Source organism: Microtus ochrogaster, chromosome 15, assembly GCF_000317375.1.
Source record: "Microtus ochrogaster isolate Prairie Vole_2 chromosome 15, MicOch1.0, whole genome shotgun sequence".
In the NCBI taxonomy this organism is placed as follows: Eukaryota; Metazoa; Chordata; class Mammalia; order Rodentia; family Cricetidae; genus Microtus; species Microtus ochrogaster.
In genome coordinates, this window is record NC_022017.1 from 25,904,565 (window position 1) to 25,925,757 (window position 21,193).

The 21,193-nt window shown below is 51.2% G+C and overlaps 1 protein-coding gene across 1 annotated transcript in view; it reads right to left on the bottom strand.

Annotated features, from left to right (window-relative positions):
* Positions 1-869: 869 nt before the first annotated feature.
* Positions 870-21,193, bottom strand: part of Fbln1 (fibulin 1) — a 73,031-nt gene continuing 52,707 nt past the window's right edge. The window contains exon 17 of the mRNA XM_005354400.3: positions 870-1,523. Within this exon, the coding sequence (XP_005354457.1) occupies positions 1,384-1,523 (140 nt within the window). The 3' untranslated portion in view covers positions 870-1,383. The remainder of the gene's footprint in view (positions 1,524-21,193) is intronic.

The window sequence follows — 21,193 nt, forward strand, 5'->3', positions numbered from 1 at the left end:
CCCTGGACTGTCTAGTCCCACTAGGGTCAGGGTGGTCAGGCATGGTTTGGACAGAACAGTGACCCCAGCAAATGACCCCAGGAACACTGAGGGTTCCCAGAGGCTGGGTCCATGTTCCTGGGAGCTGCAATACCAAGTGCAGTTGCCCAGACCTTTTGCACTGACACCTCCAAGGAAGACAAACGCGGAGGTTGGCCAAGGTCTCAAGTGAGGGTCAGGGCCCAGGACAAGAAGCACTGAATGTGAGACAAGATCAGGAAGTACAAAGGAGGAGCCTGGTGCCAAAGCCCTTCCCAGCCCGTCACTGATGCTGAGCGGTGTTTATTCACCGGTACATTCATCTGGCCTGGATCTGGTCTCACGTGGAACTCTGGCAGCAGGAGAGGCTTTGAAATGGCCTTGGGGGAGATTTGCAGTCCTCTAGCTCTTGGAAGACCCCTGAGCTAGCAGAAGCCCCATCTGGGGAGTCTGTATCAGGCTGTCAGGAAGATCCAAAAGCTTATTTTCCCCCTGTGAGGAATGGTGGCTGCAGGGTACAAAATGCAGCCATCCCCATAGACACAATGGGACACACCAGCCACCCCCATAGATACATTGGGATACATTGGCCACCCCTATGATATACTGGAACACACCAGCCAGCCCTGTGGATACACTGGTACACACTAGCCATGCCCACGGATATATAGGGCCATACCAACCATCCCACAGACACACTGGAACACACCAGCACCCCCCATGGATGCACCAAGCCACACCAGCCACCCCCACAAACATGCGGGGACACATCAGCCACCCCGAAGGACACACCAGGCCACACACAAACTTTGCAGCTCACATCTTTACCAAAGAATCCTCCTTCTCTGAACAAAACTCCTAAGTGCCCCGAGGCATGCTGTCAACTGCTCCTGGGAAGAATTTATTGTATATTTATTTTATGAGCCACTCTATAGCAGCCATCAACTTGAAACACACAGAGCCTGATTCTTTTTCTTTTTAAAAAAAGTACCAAAATGTCAATCCTCATGCAGTCTCGGAGAGTACTGGCCACCTTTTAACTTTCAGATGGACTGATGCTTTCAGATTCTCCTTGGTCCTTCGCAAGGCCTAGCCCACAGGCAGGGAAAGGGAACAAGATTCAGCCTTTGCATTTAAAAAGCAAGGATTCAACCACACAGCCGAGCAACTGGACTTGATGCTTAAACACCACAATACATCAGCTGGACTTACTGATGTGGCTCAGCTCAATGCATGTGGTCCTACAAACCCACATGAAACATTAAAGGGTGCCCGAGGGGTATAGACAGGCACCTGGGAGTCCCTGGCAGCAAGGACCCGGCCAGGGGGAGGGGTGCACCCCTGGCTGTGCTGCAAACCAGTCCTTCAGAACCAGTACTCAGAGACAAAGATGTGCACATTGACGACATTCCGGTGGGAGACCACGCCCCCTACCACGTAGTTCATCTCCAGCCTCAGGACGGCATAAAACGGGCCCACGATGGGCCGCACTTGGCGCACGACACCTGGAGAGAGAGCAGAAGGCATGGTGTTGGATGTCAGCAGGCACAGAGCAACATGAGTATCTGGGAAGGGGGTTCCCTAAGGAATTTCCAGACTAGAGGGGTAGCCAAGGCAGATGCTTAAATCGCCAGGGTAACCATCCCCTTCCACCTGGTCACTCTGGGTTGTTTCCCATCACGGGGGACAGGTGACAGTGAACTCACTACCTCCTTTCTGTCACACACAGCTTGGAACAGGAAGGAAGCAGTGAGTCTGGGCTTTGAGGATCAGCAGGTCTGGGGCAGGACCTGCTCTCTTGTCCTAGTGGAGCCTGGTTTTCCTGCTCTACCGCCATTTGTCTGACAGGGTTTCAAAGGCCCTAGAAAAGGTTGGCATGGAGTCGAGGCCCAATATACCCTTCTCTCCTTACTGTGAGATCTTAAGAGGGACCACTCGGAAGAAAAGAAAAGTAGTAATTCACCCCTGGACACCTGAAGATTAAAGTGGGGAGGGTCCTCAATCCGCTACTCCCGGAAGAGCAATTCCAAGTTCCTACACGACAGGTCCTTGGACTTCATGCCGCACATAGTCCAGATACCGCAGCATATCATCTGCCAACACTGGTTCTCCCTCCAGACTGATTGACACACACGCACGCACACACACACAATTTAAAAGTTCCAAAGTGAACATAAAGTGTGTAGCATCACAATCCTGTATGGAGAAATGGCCACCAGCTAATTTCAGGCCGGTCTCTGTAAATGAGACTGCTGTGGGCTTGAGCACTGGGCAAGAGGCAACCTGCCTCAAGCCATCCGTGTCCGGTGGGCAGCAGAGGCCTGGGGAGAACTGAGGGTCATGATGGCTTCTGTCACTATGGCTAGTTCCTGATCGGGACCCTCAAGTTCATGCCCAGAAGGAGACACTGGACACAGCACCCTCCCTTTGGCATTCTGGGCTTCTGTTGCAGTGGCCAGGGTGGAATTATAGACTTCTCCCTAAACAAACCTGGCTTTAGCTTGGCAAGAGGGCAGCACAGACCTCCAGGCAGTCAGCACCCTGTTCTCATCCCCACCATGGCCATAGCATTGCACTCTTCCTCCTCTGAAGGCCTATACACAAATATGGCTCCTTTCAAAAGCTGACGGTTATCCTTTGCCTGCCAATGGGCACCAATTGCCAGAGCACTCCTGTCCCCACTCCCTGGGCTGGGTCTGCCTGCCAGCTGGATGGGATCACAGTGCAGAGACTACAATATTGGCAGCATGAATCCATGCATGATACTGTTCCTTTCCCTAGGTCCCAGGCCAACGGGATGTCTCCCAGCCACTGTGACTTTAGCCATCGGAGAGCACGGAGTATCCTTATCACTCTGCCCATGGCTAAGAAGCTGCTGCTCAAAGAATAGTGTGACAAGCAGATGAGCCTTGCTCAAAGAGTAACCTGATAGGCCTGTGAGCCGGTGACCCATTACAGGACGTAAATATCCACAAGCTCAGATCAGACCCTGCTTTGTCACTATTAAGCAGTATTTAAATACATTTTTATAGGGACTAAAGAGATGGCTCAATGGTTAAGAGTGCGTACTGACCTTACAGAGGACCCAAGTTCAATTCCCAGCACCCACTCTGGGTGGCTCATGACAGCCTACAACTCCAGCTTCAGAGGAACCAAAGCTTCTTCTGAACTTCTGTACACATACCTACATACAGACTTATGCATATACACAGTTTTTTTTAATTAAAAAGTATATATCTTACATAATACTGATATTTTATGTAATTTATATATCTTGTTAAAATATAATTTAGATACAGATACATTGTTTGTTGCCTATAATGATATATGAGATTTTACCATATAACATGAACACCATAAAATCTTATCTTTTTGTGGGAGTGGAGTTTACACCAGAATGGCCTCAAACAAACTATGCAGTAGAAGATAACCCAAAACTCTTGATCCTCTGGACCCCATTTTTGGGGATTATAGGCATTTACCACCATGCCCAACTTAAATAAAATCTTTAATGATAAGGATCATGGTATAGTTACATGTTGGCAATAATATTTACATGTTGGCCATGTGGTTAATCTACATGTTACATACATGTCAATCTATCTTATTTGAGTGAGCATTCCTGGATACTCATGGGACTCTTCATGGAGTCCACAGTTCAGACACATAGTCACGTCTGGGCACGTGACTGGTGCCTGACATCAGACAACATAAGAATGTGGAGAGGGTGGGTCAGATGGCAAGGTGGGTAGAGTGCTTGCCATGCAAGCTTGATGACCTGAGTTTGATACCTGGAACCCCTGGTAAAAGGGGTGAACGGACTCCTGAGAGCTGATTCTGGGCATCCACATGAGTGTGGGCACACACATGCACTAAATAACATACGATTTTTAAAAAGAATGTAGAGAATGCAACGGTGGTTGTGGAGGGCGGGTCTGGGCCAGAGAAGGTAAGAGAGGACTCACATATGGGGGCACAGGGATTGAGTGTGGCCAATCTGGATGAGAGGAGCTGCTTAACTGCTCTGAGCCTCAGTTTTATTTTCTGTGGACAGAGATAAAACCAGCAATCTTCAAAGTCAGAAACCAACCGAACTGGGGGCATGGGCCTGCAATCTCAGTTACTTGGGAAGGGAAAGCAGGAGGCTCCAATGTTCAAGGCCTCCTTGAGCTTCAGTGTGAGTTCAAGGCCAGCTTGGGAATTTAGGAAGATCCTGTCTCAGAATAAAGTTTGCAGAAAATGTAGCTCAGTTTTAGAGTACTTCCCAGCAAGTGTGAAGGTTAGTCACCAGCACCACACACACACACACACACACACACACACACTCACTCACTCACTCACTCACTCACTCACTCACTCACTCACCAAAGCACATTCTGCCTCAGGGAAAGGCAGATTAGAGGCCATCCCAGTGCCAGGTCTCATCACTGATATGAGTCACTTTCAGAGCCTGCAGTGGCTCAGGATCTTTGCATGTAACAAGAAAGATGACTAAGGGCAGCCAGAGATGCTGCCTGGGTTAAGAAAGAGCTTGTGTGGGTGCAGGCACAAGGAATGTGTCCCTTCCTGCTGGTCCAGAATCTTCTGTTTTCTGCCCCTTTGACCTGAAGTCTGTGGCACCTCCAACTAGCCACAGTCTCACTCAGACAAGAGCTATCTTTCCCACTAGACCCCTCAGAGGGCCCAGCTACCTCCCTTTCCACCCAGCCACACATTCCTGCGCCACTGTTTTCAGAGAACAGGTTCCCTTCATCTCACCAGTTCAGGTATGACCTTTGCCCTCTTGCTCTCACTCTGACTGAAACCAGGCCACAGAGTGCTTCATGAGAGATGACATAAATAACCCAGTTGGTTGCCAGTGCCTGGCACCCAACACATGCCAAATAAACGGCTGGTTCTTGTGCCAATTTTTTAGTCATAGTTTCCTATCACCTGCCATTTTCTCACTCACCCATCATCCATCTATACATCTAATTATCCAGTAGTCAGGTGATCCATCCAGTGACCTACCTATCCATCCATCAACCATCCACCCACCATCCGCCCATCCATCCATCCATCCATCCATCCATCCATCCATCCATCATCCATCATCCATCCATTCATCATCCATCCATCTATCCATGCATGCATGCGTGCATGCATCCATCTATCCATCCATCATCTATTCATCCACTCATTCACCCATTCATCTACGCATCCACCAGACTCCTATCCATCCATCATCCATCCACCCATCATCCATCCATCTATCCCACTGACCCACTCATCCATTGATCTAACCCATCTATCTCATTCGCTCTTCCAGTAATCCTTCCATCTACCCATCTACCCAATAGCGGTCAATCTATGCAGGGAGACTTGAAGAAGTTTCTACAGAGGTGCTGATATTTAAATTGGGTTGTGACAAGGGCCCAGAGAGCTGGAAGGACCCGTGTTCTCAACAGTCATGCTCCACCTGCCAAGTTCAGGGGACGTTCCAGCTAGCCTCCCATTCAGGACAGTGATTGCACAGTGTTCATGCCTACTCTACCATCCCCAGGGCTTGGGCAGGTACCTGGCAGGAGTTCATCCATAATCACTGAGGGAGATGAAGGAGAGTGGGAGGAAAGGAAAGGAAATCAGTTCTCGAGGCTACACTGTCTAAGAGTGCATCACTGTATGACCTCATGGGTAGAACTTCATTTGTTTGTTTGTTTTGGAGACAGGGTTTCTCTGTGCAACCCTGGCTGTCCTGGAACTCACTCTAGACCAGGCTGGCCTTGAACTCAGAGATCCCCTCCCTTCTGCCTCCCAAGGGATTGTGCTGAGATTAAAGGTGTGTACCACCACCACCCAGCTAGCATTGCATTCTGTATGCTCTGCCTAAAATTCCTGTAAATACTTTTTGAGAGAAAATAGTCCCTCCTTTTGTGGGGCCCAAGGGTTATTGTGGGATATGTCACAAACTGAGAGTCATGAGGCCCATCCTGGGAGTCAGAAACTGACTTCTAAATTCTGGAGGGAGCCTAGAGTTTCTTCCTCTTATTCTGCTGGGTTCAGTTCCTTTCCTATCACCATCCCTTGAGGTTCATTATCACCACCTTCTTCTTGTGCTTCTTGTTTCTCATGATTCTATTCTGTATTTGCCCATAGCATTTGTATCCATAGTATTAGCACACTAAGAAGGAGCTAGGCTCTCCCAGTGAAATACTTCCCTGCAATGCACAGTGAGAGACCTTGGAGCCGCTAGCTCTAAATGGAATGTCTTTATCAACTCCCTCCCCTCAAGACTCAGGGATCTATGCAAAAGAGGAGGCAGAAAGATTGTGAGTCAGAGGCGGTGGATGACTCCAAGGAAACGGCGTCCTGCAGACACAACAGCCCGATGCACACACGAATTCACAGAGACTGTGACAGTGCACATAAGACCTGTACAGAGGCAAACCAGAAAAAGTCCCAGCACTGAGAGGGGGAGTGGCTGTGAAGTCCCAACCCTACTCAAGAACCTATTTGCAATGGATACCTGCTGGGAAAGGGAAAATCAGTTTTCTCCAACAGAAAATCAACTACATTCCAGGGCAGGCCTCATGCTCAGGAGTAGTTGGACAACACAAAACAGACTCGATGTTTGTTGTGCGTGTGCTTTTTGTTGTTGTTGTTATAGTTTGATTTCTTTTTTGAAAGAACATGAAGCTGGGTAGGTAGGGAGTTGCGGGGAGAGAATCTGGGAAGAGTTGGGGAACAGGAAAATAGATGATCAAAATATATTGTACAAAATGTTTTAAATGAAAAACCTAAACACAAATATTTGCCCTGCAAGCATCTGGGAGCTATGGAAAGCTTTGGCAAAGGGCGTATTTATCTGACTGACCAGAGTAGCAGCAAGTGGCCCACTTCCATCTAGCCTGACATGTCCGTCCCATTTGGTGGGGTATTCACCTCCTTTTCAAAAGTTCTGGAAAAAAAAATCAAAGAGGTGCTGGGTAGGTCGTTCACTTCATAAAGTGCTTGTCTTGCAATCAGGAGGACCTGGTTTAGGATCCCCAGCACCCATGTAAACAGCCAGGCGTGGCAACATACATCTGTAACCTAGTAAAGGCAAGATGGGGGGGGGCAGACAGGTGGATCCCTGGAGCTCGATGGCCAGTCAGTCTAGCTTATTGCACAGAGAACCAGGCCAAAGTTTCTCTCTCAAACAAAAGATACAAGGTGCCTAAAGACCAAGATGAAAGACTGTCCTCTGACCTCCACATGCACATGCTTGTACATCATGCATGCATGCACCTGTATCACATGTGTATCCTCACACACATGAACATGTGCACACGCACGGGCGTGTGTGCGCGCGCACACACACACACACGCGCGCGCACACACACACACACACACACACACACGGAAGGGGGTGTGGCACTGAGTTCAACAGCTTTAACCATCCAAATCCTCATCTTAGGCATTTCTGCTCCAGGTCCCAGGCGCTGCTGGTATTCCTCCTCAGCGTGTCTGCACCTCTTAGAGATATAATTAAGTCTGTTTTTCCCCATTGAAAAAAAATGTAGCCCCCTGGGGCAGCTCACCTTCATGTCTCGACTCTGCTATGTAACCTGAAGCTGACGTTCTGGGATCCTTGCTCCTGAACACAAAGTACATAGGTCCAGTAGGGGAAGTCTGTCTCTTGGGGCTGGTAGTCCCAGAGCCCATCTGAGCTCCTTCATGTAATGTATCCAGTTGTCTATCAACTGTTTGAAATGACATAAGCTCATCTGGACTCTCTGGCTTTCCGACATTTTGTCCCGATATCTGGAGTCAAACCCTCTGCTTCCCGGGCTGGCTATGTGCTAGTCCGTTGTGTGACCTCATGCAAGGCCTCATGTGGTCTAAGTTCAGCTTCTGACCTGAGAAATGCTGTGACTCGAACTGACAGAGTGTAATGGCGTGGACAGGGCTGTCGGAGAATCTCAGCGAACAAGATGAGTTCAGACACCATGTGCAAGGCTATAGCAATGGAACAGACAGTGGCTTGACTGGGGAAAGGGACAGGTGACAGCTACATGTCATCACCATCCCCACGCAGAGCATAAGAAACTATCCCGACCTGAAGCCATACTAGGAATAGGGTACGTTTTCCTCCTCAATGATCAGTCTCCTACTGCAGTGCAGAGCCAAGGCCAAAGGCAGCTGGTCTCAGCTAGTCCTGCATCCTGGGGCTCCTCTGTGCCTGATTTGCTCAGTCAACAGCTGCGGAAGGCAGGAGCCACATAGTCAAGCACTGAGTATAACTTACAAAGTTGGAAATCATCACGCACAAGCGGAAGTATTGGGAAACACTGACCAACAGTCTAAAGCACTGACATTTCAGATGGGGACCACCTGGGAGGGAGAGGGCAACATCAAAGGGTTGGGCTCGCTGTCTGGCCTCGGTGGCTACCCCCCATCCCTCACCTGCCCCATACGTGTGTCAGACACCTGAAAAGAAGCAGTCACCAGGTCTCAGCAAACCTCCCAGCATCAGGACCACAGACTGGGACAGGCAGCCTGAGCCAAAGCATGGAGGAAAAGGAAGGAAGGAGAGCTGTGGGCTCAGGTTGAGCACTCCCTCCTGGAACACAGGGACCAGAAGCAATGGGAACTTTGCGATGTTTGCAATACACATGTCCACACCTGAACATAAAGTTCATCTGGTTCATATTCGCCTTCTGCACACACTCAACCAGGAAACACCCTTCAGAATGCTGCAGGTGAAACCAAGTCTTACCGTGTGGGGTATTCTTCCTATAGCTTTAAACACTCACCAAGTTTCAGGCTTTGAAGCATTTTGGATTTGGGGGATTAAAGAATCCTTGACTTGGAACTACACAACTAGGGTGCAGATGGGTTGGAAAAGAGGCCACAAGGCGGGGGCGGGAAGATTCCATGAGGCCATGCTGAATTTGGTTCCCACCACTGAGCTGTGAGGAAGATCATGTATTCATGAGGAGGGGGGAGCCAAGGATGAAGTTTTGAGAGTAAGATGTCCCAAATTCCAGCTAGCAGGGCCATGGATGCCAGTCCATGGTAGGACTGATCTCAAAGCTCAGCTGTTTGTCACCTCACTGTGTGACACAACACATGGATGCTTCCTGTGTGTACCACCTTGACCTGACTCAAAAAACACTCCAGCAAAGGGTTGGAGAGATGGCTCAGTAGTTAAGGACACTTGCTGCTCTTACAGAGGAGAGGGATTTGGTCCCTAGAACCCATATGGTGGCTCAAACCATCAAAAACTCCAGTGCCAAGGCACCTAACACCCTTTTTTGACCCCTGCAAATACCAGGTATGAACACAGTGCACATATATATGTAGGCAAAACACTCAAACACATAGTAAATTTAAAAAAAAAATCATTCAGCAAACTCGGCAGAAGTTTCTGGAATTCTAGAGCCATCACACCAGGAATTAAGGCTGTGTCTGAACTCCCCACACCCTGCCTTTCCTGCCTGCCCGAGAAACCCCATAATGGCCGGAAAGGAAGGAGGACAGGTGTCTAGGCTGCATATTTAAAATACCAACTGTCACTCAGCATGTTTCAGCAAAACTCATCAGCCGTATTTTGGGATTATTATAAATGTACCCCGCCCCGAGTCTCCAGTGAGCAAAAGCAGATGCATCAAGCAGACACCTGCAGACAGCCAAGTGGAGGAGGACAGCTCAGGGTGCAGCTGCCCCGGGGAGACATGAGGAGAGATGTGAAGGGGTCCAGCTTGGGTCTACACCTCCCCAACCCATGTCTGGGACAGGGAACCAGCATTTTCTGCAGCACTGCCCCCCCCCCCCCGACAGCTCACACACCAAGCGCGGCTGGCTGTGGCTGGGACCAGTACTATCATTTTCTGAGGTCTGTCAGGGGCGGGGGAGGAACTAAAGCTCAGCATGGCAGAGTGAGTCACTGAAGATCACACAGCCAGGAAGAGGCAAACCGAGACTCCAGCCAGAACCTAGGTCGCTGCGCCTTCCCCCACACCATGTGGCTTCAACAAAAGAAAGGGAAGGAAGGTTTTGGCCACTTTCTAGAAAGATGTGCCGTCTGAAGCTCCTACTTTATATTTATATAAAAAAGTGTAATTGTGGTAAGATGGGCAGGGCATTGTCTCCTCTTTTCCTGTGTCCCTGCCTCGACCCTAGTCTCTCCCACTGACCTATCTGCAATGCCCTTTAGCCTCAGACCCATACTCAACCACGCACAGACAGCCCCAAGTGCACAATCTGAACCCTAACCTACCCCTCCTAAACTTCCCTCCTTCCTCTCCGTGCTGATCAGTCTTCACACTCGATGTCACTGATATAGAATCACCTAGGAGACTTGAGGAGCACATCTCTAGGTTCCCCAGAGGACTGACTGGGATGGGGTGGGGCCATCCATGGGAGAGGGACCCAGACAGTATAGAAGGAGAAAGGTCACTGAGTACTGGCATTCCCTGCCCACCCCTGCTTCCTCGCAGCCATGATCTCAGATAATCCCCCATGCCTTCTCTGCCATGATGACCCATGCCCTTGAGAACTTTGGACTGAAAGGAACCCTCTCTTGTTTCTCTCAGGTGTTTTCTTAGAACGACAAGAAAATCCTATTCCCAAACCCTGCCCAGCCTCCCAGAGTGAGGGACTTGGAGCCGTGCTCAGCTGACACTGAGCGCCTTCACCTAGGGGTCACTCATCACCAAAGTTCTCTTATTACCAGAGATTTCTCCTCCACACAGGACCTTGGACGAGGGCCCATCGTTTCCACCTGGGCTTGCATCCCCTTCATCCTCACCTTCTAGAAGGTAAGTCTGATAAGGTCCTCCAGGGTTCTGGACACCTGATGGGTGTGAGGGCCTGGTACCTCCTAGGAGGTGTGTGTGTGCGTGTTCAAAAACAGAGCGGAGGCAAAAGGAGCGCTGCACCAATCACCCCCTTGTCAGCGAGGAGAAAATCACACAAACCCTCACCTGCTGCAACTTGTTCCCGGACCCTCCCATCCCTGCTGTCACTTTCTGGCTGTGGCCCAGCTTTCCAAAAAGTGCTTCCAAGACCATGGATCCAGGAACTAGTGGTCCCTCCAGTGTGTCTGTCCTGACTCCATGGAAACTGCCTTATGCAGGTCAGCAAGGCCTCAGTATTGCCAACAATTGTGAATCCTTGGTCCTCACCTAGCCTGGTTCTCAGCGGTACAGCCTAGCAGCCCTGCCTGGGTTCCAGGCTCTTCCACTGTTGCCAGCCATTCCTCATCTCTGAGACCTCTGGCTACCTTGGCTTGTATCCAGTCTGGGCCTTTCTTTGTCATTCCTCTTCCCATGCATGAGCTCACCCACTCTTTTGTTGTTGTTGTTTTCGTTTGTATTGTTTTTTTGTTTTGTTTTTGAGACAGGGTTTCTCTGTGGAACCCTGCCTATCCTGGAACTAGCGATGTAGACCAGGCTGGCCCCAGACACATAGAGATCCACCTGCCTCTTTCTTCTGTATGCTGGAATTAAAGGCATGCGCCACCACTGCCTGGAAAGCTCATCCACTCTTGAGGCCCTAACTAGTATAGCTCCTAAAAGGATCCATCCCATGATCCCAGCCACATCTGTTTTTGTTTTTGTTTTTTGTTTTCCAACTCCACTTCCTTCTTCCCCTCTCCTTCTATCTGGGGGTGTCTGACAAGCCCCTTAAACTCAAGGACTGAATGAAAGGTTTATAATCAGACACTCCCCTGTCACCATGTCACCACTCTGACAACGTATCTTACAGCTGTTCAGAGCCAAATACCCGCCATCAAACCCAAGTCCCCTTCTGGCCCGTCAGCAAATATGACCTGCCTTTCCAGTCATATCCCTATCTGTCTACACCCTATGCTTCCTACTGGACCCCCATGGTTAGATCCACCATCACCTTGACCTGGAGGATGGTGGCAGCCACCCCAGGAGGCACCTAGAGAAACCTCTCTACCAGTCAGCTTCCTGCATTGCTTAGTGGAAATCCATGGCAAGACCTCCCTGTGGCTTCGAGATCCCAACTCCACTCCTCCTCTGCTCTTCGGGGCTTTGTGCAGGCTCTTCCCTCAGCCCTCCTCCTACAGCTTGCCCGAAGCTCATTTCCTGGACCTCTCAGGCCTTTGCCAGTGTCCCCGGTATCCAGATTTGGAGCGGTATATCCTCCCTGCCCCCATGCCACCGGAGTGCTGGTCACCACCGGACTGTGTGTATCACACTGCTCGTTGCTTGCCACTGGGATAAAAAGTTCACAACGCAGGGGGCACATCTGTCCCTCCATCTGCATTGTTCCCAATTGTGTCCCAGAGAATGGCCTGAGGTGTGTCATAAAGACAAATAGTTTATTAAGACGAAAAGGAGGTGAATGCTGTGCTTGAAGTCCAAGAGAGGAGAGAGGATGTTTTGGGGTGTGGGCATGGCTGGCGTGAGCACAACAGGCTGGAGGTGCGGGGGGGGCAGATCTGGGTGCATCATGGCAGCCTGGAGCCTGGCTTCCGGCTAGGTGCTGCTTAACTCCGCAGTGATAAAGGCAGACAGACTGTCCCATCTGTTCTGCTGTGAGGAGAGGAGCAGGAGGGAGCAGAGCTGGGCTGCAGATATCTCTCCAGCCAGGCAGCAGGGAGAGACAAAGTTGACGCCCCGTGGTTGGCAGGGAGGGAGCCACCCAGTGGGTCTCTGGTTCTACCGCGAGGAGGGGAGGAGGGGAGGCTGAGCTCTTTGACCACAGCAGGCAAGTATACTCCTCGAAAGGATGCTTCCTGCGCTCTGCAGTGCAGCCAGGCCAGGGTATGACAAGGCAATGGGGACGTGCTGTCTGGGAAGCAGCTGCACAGCAGGAGGTGTGGTCAACAGCAGCCATGAGTGCAGGACGGGTCAGGTGAGCAGAGCAATATCTTACACCTCAGGGTTCCCAGGGCTCACATCTGACATTGACTGGAGACTATACAAGAGTTCTGTCTCGGCCGGGCGATGGTGGCGCACGCCTTTAATCCCAGCACTCGGGAGGCAGAGGCAGGTGGATCTCTGTGAGTTCGAGACCAGCCTGGTCTATAGAGCTAGTTCCAGGACAGGCTCCAAAGCCACAGAGAAACCCTGTCTCGAAAATCCAAAAAAAAAAAAAAAAGTTCTGTCTCTAAACTGTGCTCACAAAGCCCATCTGTAGTCCCACCTGCTGTCACTCACCTGTGGGCATCATGGGGTCTCCCCCTGGGATGCGTAAGAGGATCATATATAGCTCTTCTGTCACCTCTGGTCCTTTCTATGCTCTCAGATACTTGCTCAAGACCCGAGTCTTTCATCTTTTCAGAAGGACAGGCCTGCAGTTCACAGTCCCCGGGTCCTTAGGCACACGTCCACAGGGACCAAGTGAACACAAAGGATGAACTCTCCAGACATTTGCCAGGCCAGTCCGCAGGTCTAATCTTAGTGATCACCATTGCCCAGGAGTGAGGAAGGTATCATGCTGGTCAGTCTCTCTTAGCGACCTGGACAATTCCACCCACACAGTTTCAACTGCCTGGCTCTTGTGACTGGGTAACAGCATATGTGGTACTTAGCTTGGGTGGGACATCCCATCACATCTGTTCCTCTTTTGGGGTGGTGGCTGCAAGGGCTGCTGGCCATCAGCTAGGTTAGGTTATGGGCCTAAAGTTGAGTCCCAGAGCTGTCCTGACAGGGAAGGCAACACTGTCACAATTGGGTGAACGTTCAGGCTGCAGCAGGATTCCAGGGGTCACCTGGAGCTCCCTGGACAAGGTCAGGGACTTGGGCTGTTGCTTATGGCCTTTTAGCATCATTTCAGTAGGCCCCCAGCAGAGGTCATGGCCCCATTTAGATCCCCCAATTCCCTCATGCCTGTGGGTTGGGGTGTGTGTGTGTCATGGGGAAGACCTTTGAGCTTCTGCATCTGTGATAGTGGAGACCTTGAGCTTCTGCGTCTGTGATGGTGGGGGTGGGCCATCTCCTATGGTGCTCTGAGAGTCCTTAGGCCGTCAGGAACATCTCATCTTTGCTCCATGGGGCCCCAAAACAGGGAGCACAGAAAGTGTCTGTCCTTTCCTTACCCTTCTGTCTGGTCCCCTTTGCGAGATACACTCCCCCCCAACCCCCGCCCTACCTGCACCTCCTGCCAGCCTCGTGGCAGAGTCAAGCCCTGGCCCATCCCAGACTGAGGAGGAGGCTGGGCCTCTCACCCGAAAAGCAAGTTGGCTGCTGGCCAGGGTGTGGCCCCGGGTGACAGGGCTGTGCCTCCCGGAGAAGAGAAGGCGCCTAATCCTTGGGATTTGCCGTGAAAGCCAGGACAGGGTCAATCACTCGTCACTGGGCAGGGATGGCTGTGCTGTTGTTTTAGTTGGAGCTTCTGAATGTCGTTTGCAGTGCCCACTGATCCCAGGCCAAACCTGCCAAATTGGATTTCAGGGCAGGGTCAGTCTCTCATATTTAACCCCTTAGGAGGGAATGGTTTAAAGAGGCAGTTCAGATCCTGCTAGCTGGACCAGGGATGACAACCGGACGCTAAAGAGCCAAGGCAAGCAAGACTTTAGGTCTTGACTTGGTTCTTCTGGCTAAGGCAAGAAGGGTGAACTAGGTCAGTGTCTTCATTCACAAGTCCCTATTCTGGGGCCACTGTGTGCAGCTGTACAGGTGTGTATCGTCTATAGATTAAGCTAGAAATGACATCCCTAGGGTTTTGTCAGCGCGCAACACGTTCGACTGCCCATGGCTGTCTTGTCACATACTACTCTCACCCTCTTGAGATACGCAGCCAACTCCTGAAGAACAGGTACTTTCAGCTATGGCAACGCGATGGAAGCATGCTAGGGAAGCTGCCAGGCAGCATTCTGAAGGCAGGCGAGCGACTCGCATATGTAGCTGCTTCCCAGGGATCAGTGCAGGGCCTGGCACAGGGTAGGGTCACACCTGCCCTTTCGGCATGAGTGAGAGAATCCAAGACGGGCAGGACATGGGTGGCATGTTTTCCACTCACTGGCCCAGGCTATCAGACATGCCTGTTAAACAGTTCCCAGGCAGCTAAGTGAACTGGAGCGAACAGTCTTGCCCTGCCCCATGAAACCCTTGCGTATTGCCACCTAAGGGTGCTCTGAGCTCTCACCAGAGAGGTCCAAACTGCTTCTCCCAAGGGGCTCATTTGTCTTAACGGCCCATGCAGGCAGACTGCTCTAACCTTGTGTTTAAATATGCACACCACCTTGATCCTTATGGTCCCAACAGGCAGGAACTACTTGAAAAGAACGGAGAAGAGAGGTCCAGAGAGGTTGTGTGATCAGCACGAAGCTACAAAACTAGAAGCAGAGATCTCCAAATCAAGCCCAGAGTCGGGTTTCTCTGTAGCTTTGGAGCCTGTCCTGAAACTAGCTCTTGTACACCAGGCTGGTCTCGAACTCAAAGAGATCTGCCTGCCTCTGCCTCCTGAGTGCTGGGATTAAGGGTGTGCGTCACCACCGCCCGGCTCAGATCAGCTTCTTATCAGGGCCTCTTGGAATCGATTGCAAATGACCCTAAAAAGGAGCCTCCTAGCCCTTGGTATTTTTCAAATAGTAATGGTTAGTTGATGAACTCTGTGCTCAATGCACAGAAGTCTCACAGATGAGACTTTAAATCCTGGTTCAAAATGAAAAATATTTGTGACCTTTAAGAGAAGGAATAGGATCTGGGACAGTGGCCGTCTATAATCTTAGCACTTGGGAGGCTAAGGCCGAAGGACTGTCACAAGTTCTAGGCCAGCCTGGGCATCAAAGCGAGCTTCTAGTTCAAAACAATAACAGCAATAAATAAAAAGATGGGAGTGTGAGAGTGTTATATGAGGCGGGTGATGCGCGCATGCTCAGGTGATGTCGGGAACATGGAATACTTTTTGTGTTTAACATCAGCGTCTGTTCTGAACAGTGGCTGGACCATCTCTCACCAGCAGGGCTCAGATCCTTGGACACAGGTTCCAGTTCTGTGCTCCTCCTGAGCCTCAGTGTGGGCCATGTGGGTGGTTCTCCTCCTAGAGACATCTCCCAGAAGGCAGGCTACATGCACTGTGCAGAGAGGTCTCAGCAATGACCCTTGAGTCATACAGTGACGCCGTAGTGTTCACATCTGCTTGTTCATGACCCTTGAGTCACACAGGGACGCCGTGGTGTTCACGTCTGCTTGTTCTACACTTTCCTACCATCTGCAGCCATGGACCTCAGCTCTGGCCCAGATAACTCTCTAACCTACTCTGTAAGTCAGTGAAAGGTGTGTGTCGGTGGCCCTGCGCCGCTGCTGCTCCCAGACATGCCATCTCCCCTCTGGGGTCTGGAAGGAATCACCTGCGCTGCCCTTTCCTGGGCTTAGCTGAGCTGCTTCCTGTGTCCCACCTGATCAGGAACCTGGCTCTGTTTTCAGCCCGGGTGGGTCCAGCATTTGCAGCCATGCTCAGATCCCACACTAGAGATCCTGAACTCGCAGCACCTGAACCATCACAGGATTTTTGCAGGCCTCGGTGTACCTGGCATGCGAAGGCCTCTCTCACAAGTCCCTTTCTGGGTCACCCTGAAGGGACTCTGTAATCAGAATATCTCTTTCCTAACCTAGCACAGCAACAGTGCCCAAGGCGAGCCAGCCCGTCTTTCACTCCTCGCATTCCAGCTTTCCCAACTGCGTGGGGCTTACCCAGCCACTCCTGCGCCTGGAGCTGAGGAGGCCACCCTTCTTCTAGGGGTACTGAGAAACTGTGACCCCAAAGCCATCTAGGGACTGAGGAGTTTGAGGACAACAGAAAACAGGCCTACAGGCCTGACTGTCAGCTGGCCGTAAGTCACAGACGGGCTCTTCTCATTCTTTCTCTGTTAATAGCTATGCCAGACCGAGTGGCCATTGTCCTCAAGGCTGCATCTGCAACTCATGAAGAGGCTCAGGGCACAGCTGGGTGACAGCAGCATCAGCACCAGGTAACTCCAGAAAAAAACTTGGCAGAGTTCCCTAACCCTGTTCCTGCTCCTAAGGTGGCTACTACCAGGGGCAAGAGGCCTGGCTCTGATGTTATACTTCGATATAGCATGCCTTCTGCAAGCCAGTGCAGGGAACCAATCATAATTCAAACATCACAAAATCACGTGCATCCACACACTCAGCCCATTATCCCCCATAAACATCCACAGCTGTGCTCGGTCCTACACACACACACACACACAGAGAGAGAGAGAGAGAGAGAGAGAGAGAGAGAGAGAGAGTGTCAGACCTTGGGACTTGCCCAGAAATGAGCATGAAGTGTAGAGGTCACAGCAGTTTTTCCGCAGAGCTGTTTCCAGCTGGGAGGGTTCTGTTCAGCTTTCAAATAACCTCTCTGGATCACAAGTGACCTCAGTGTCCACCTGAGTTCCCCACCCTGGAAGGCCTCGCCTGCCGGTTCACAGGCAGATGGTGGCAGAAGGACATGATGCTGATTGTCTACACAAGCCCTGATATAGCACCTGCCAGAGCAGAGACACCTGCCTACCAGGCAGGTTAGAGAATTGGAATGGGTGCTCCAGAACCTTGTCTCACTCCCAGTTGAACCTCATCTCTTGGTCACAAGGATCTGAGAAGGTCTTATTCCTCAACATCAGCTTGGCTCCAGAATCCCATGACTATTTAATGGGACCAAGACCTAGCTGCTGCTGGCAGATACCAGTGGGATAGACACCACTGGGTACATACTAGCGAGAAATGGGCTTCATGGTGGCCTCTTGAGAGTAGGCTGGGATAGCTGTGGGTCTGACAGGGTCCTCAAACACCTCCCAGCTACACCGGCCAGTTGTGGTACTTCCGTCTGTACCATCACAGCTGTCATACAGACAACTATAAGGAGATTTTCATAGTTTCTAAGGATACTGCGGAGGATGATGGGGTACAGGGTCAGGATGCCAAGAACAATTAGCCCCCCCCCCCAAATCATATCAGCTGAGTGTTCTCGTCTCCTCTTGGCTTTGGTGAAGTTTTAGTAAAAATTTTGGCCAAGCCAACCCTCATTCTAGACAGATTGTTTTTTTTTTTTTCCCCACTTCTAGCAAAACAGAGGGGCAGGGTGGAGGGCAGGCCGGGGGCTCAGGTACCCACTAAATCTCGGAGGCCTGGGGCTCAGATACCCACTAAATCCCAGAGGCCTGGGGACTCAGGATGGCAGTGAGTGTAGCTCACATTTGTGGCTAGGGTTCCCCATTAGTCATTGCTCAGTTTCTCGAAGCACCCTGCCTGCAGCCTGGGCTCTGCAGAGTGAAGTGTGAACCCGGAGCAGGAGAGGAAGGCTCTGTGGTGGCCTGAGCATGCCCCAGGCATTAAACAGAGCATTTCTCCACAGGATGGAGAAGCATTCTTCATGTCTCACTGACAGCTGGAGAGAGAGGAATGCAAAGGGGCTTTGGAGAGGCATCAGCTCTGCCCTGGGCAGCATCTCTCTGATCCCCTAAGACCCAAAGACTACATTAGAGGAAGCCTGGCCCTTTTAGGTTTTTTTTTTTCCCCTCCGCTCACTCAGGCACTTCACTGTCTTGTCACTTTCAAGGGCCTGAATACCACAGTCACAGGGGCTCAAGGGTTCATCTGCTGGTTATTTTTCTGGGACTTCTAAACTTGGAGAACTTTCTCTAGGCCAGCACTGTGCACCTATGCACTCCAGCTCTGGGAAAGCCTAGGCTCATGTGAGCCCTGGTCTCTCCATTGCCAGGTGACCCTCTCCGGCACTTGCCCCCCTGTCCCTGAGTAGAGATAATTTCCCTACATTCCAGGGACGGAATGTTAGCTTCTGGTGTGTTGCAGGCTCACTCACTGTGAGGCTCCTGCATATGTAAGAAGACTGTTTGGGCCTTGCCTCTCTAAGGAAGCCTTTCATAGGAAGTGCCCACACAGGCTGTGGGTTAAACAGGTAGGAATTCAGCACGCCCAGTGAGCAGGCAGGTGCCCTTGCATGGTCATATACAGACCCATGCCTCTTGTCAGGGACACAGGAGCTTCCTGGGTCTGGAAGGGAGCAGCGGACAGCAGGCCTGCATAGCCTGGAACCGTGCTCTTGTTGCTGGCCAAGCCTTAGGGTTACTGTTTAAGGCAGGGCCTGACGTGAGTCCTGCACTGTCCCACATAAATCAGAAGACACACCTGACCCCGGGTTTGGCTGCTGCACAGTCTGACAAGGTCATCTGACTCCATTCCCTCCGTTGCCCAAGGGAGATCTTGCTGTCTTATTCCCAGTAGTCATGTTTGCAAGGACTGAACAAGAATGCGGGGGCGAGAGTGTGCAGCGGTGGCAAGAAGCCATGAGGGCTAAAGCCCTTCCCAGGGTTGCTACATGCCGGGCCAAAACTCAAGAGAAAATTCCATCCCCCAGAGGTCTGGTCTGGAGCCACGTACAGGGTAGCTTCTGGGGGGACATCCCCAGGTACCCAGAGATGTTTCTGGGCAGAAAAGGGGAGAAAAATAAGGCTACAAGCAAGATCAGAGAAAATGTCCGGAGCTGAGAACCGAGTCCAGGGAAGGAGTCTATGACCAGAGCACAAGCACAAACACAGTCTTGGTCCCCACTCAGTGCGACCTGCTCTAGTTGGTGTCCTTCTCCATCTCAGAGGTGATGTGTGCAGCAGATGGAACACCCTGCAAACTTGCTGAGAAGTGGAAAAGGCGGGGACACTTGATAAGCAGGGAGATGAGCCCCAGGAATTTCCTAGGGCTGGGGGTCCACCCCCATGCCGCCCAAGTCTAGAATTCCAAAGATCAGTGCACCCATGACCAAGCACAGTGAAGGGAATGCTCATTCTCCGTGGCCTCTGATGCATTCCACTCCCACAGTTTGAAGGTTACCTGTGGTCACCCATCACACACCTGGGGCTATTTCATGGCCAGCAGTGTCCCCAGGGCACTAAGTAAAGACTGGCACCCTCACCCCCCAGTGGCCCTTATTTCTCCTTTTGTGGAAGTGGTTGGAAAAAATGAGGCCTCCTCGTTCTAACACAATCAGTTTTCTGACCTAGCAGATGGGAAGCCAAAAAGTATTCCCAGCCAGGGTTGTTCTGTCTGGGGTGCCACTGTAGCCCACCATGGGCACTGGTGGCATCAGACGCACTTCTGCCCAGCTTCCCAGCTTTGACCACTCCAGGACAGATTTAGCTGAGAATAGAAGATATGAAAATGACGAGGGCCAGCTTGGTGCAGGCACACCATCTCAGTCTATAGATGGGGCAGTGCTCATCTCTGGGGGAAAGGCAGGAAGGTGTGGTGTGTGTATGTATGTGTGTGTTTGTGTGTTGTGGTGTGTGTGCTGTGTGTGTGTGCTGTGGTGTGTCATATGTATGTGTCTGTGTGTTTGTGGTGTGTGTGCTGTGTGTGTGCGCTGTGTGTGTCTGTGTGTTTGTGGTGTGTGTGCTGTGTGTGTGCGCTGTGTTGTGTGTTGTGGTATGTGTGTGTGTGGTGTGTGTGTGTGCGGTGTTGTGTGTGTGTGGTGTGAGTGGTGTGTATGGTGTGTGTGGTGTGTGTAGTGTATATGTGCGTGTGTGTGTATGCGCACACGAGGCTAGGGGCAGCATCTACCTCTACGAATAAGGGCCAGCCAGAGCTAATAACTCAAGCGTTCAGAAAGTAAAAGAGAGCAAATAGACTGGCAGGTCCTGGGGTTGTGGTCACAGCAGCCTGGACTGTGTCACCCACAGGGCAGGCACTAGGGGGCTTCTGCAAGGCCACTGCCAGGATGCTCCCTGTCACCCACAGGACCAAGCTCTAACACCACCCCCTACTGCACCTCCCTCGTCCATAGCTAAGGTGAGGCTTATGATGGCTGGTAGCCAGGCTGTGTGCCCTCTCCTCGGAATCTCAGTGAGGGCTGCTGAACCATTAATTGTAATTAACTAATTATCCTTGCTGCCAAACAGCGGAGGAGGCAGCCGGGGGTGGTGAGCCCCCAAATGACTGAGTCGTGTTTACAACATGCAAACCCATTTAAGAGCTTGTAAAGTTGCTATAAATGGCTCTTTGGCAACAGGAGAGTAACGATTCCCTTTCTCTAGCTGCCAGCTTAGCAACTGTCAGGGTTGGGGGATAGCAAGGATGGAGGTTCCGAGATCCAACAGCGCCACCTGGGGGCCAAGTCAGCAAAGGCTCTGCTCTGACCCAGACCTCACAGGCTCCGCAGTGTGAGTCTAGAAGACAAGGGAAACTGAGGCCCGGGGGAGAGCAGGGACTGCCGTGCA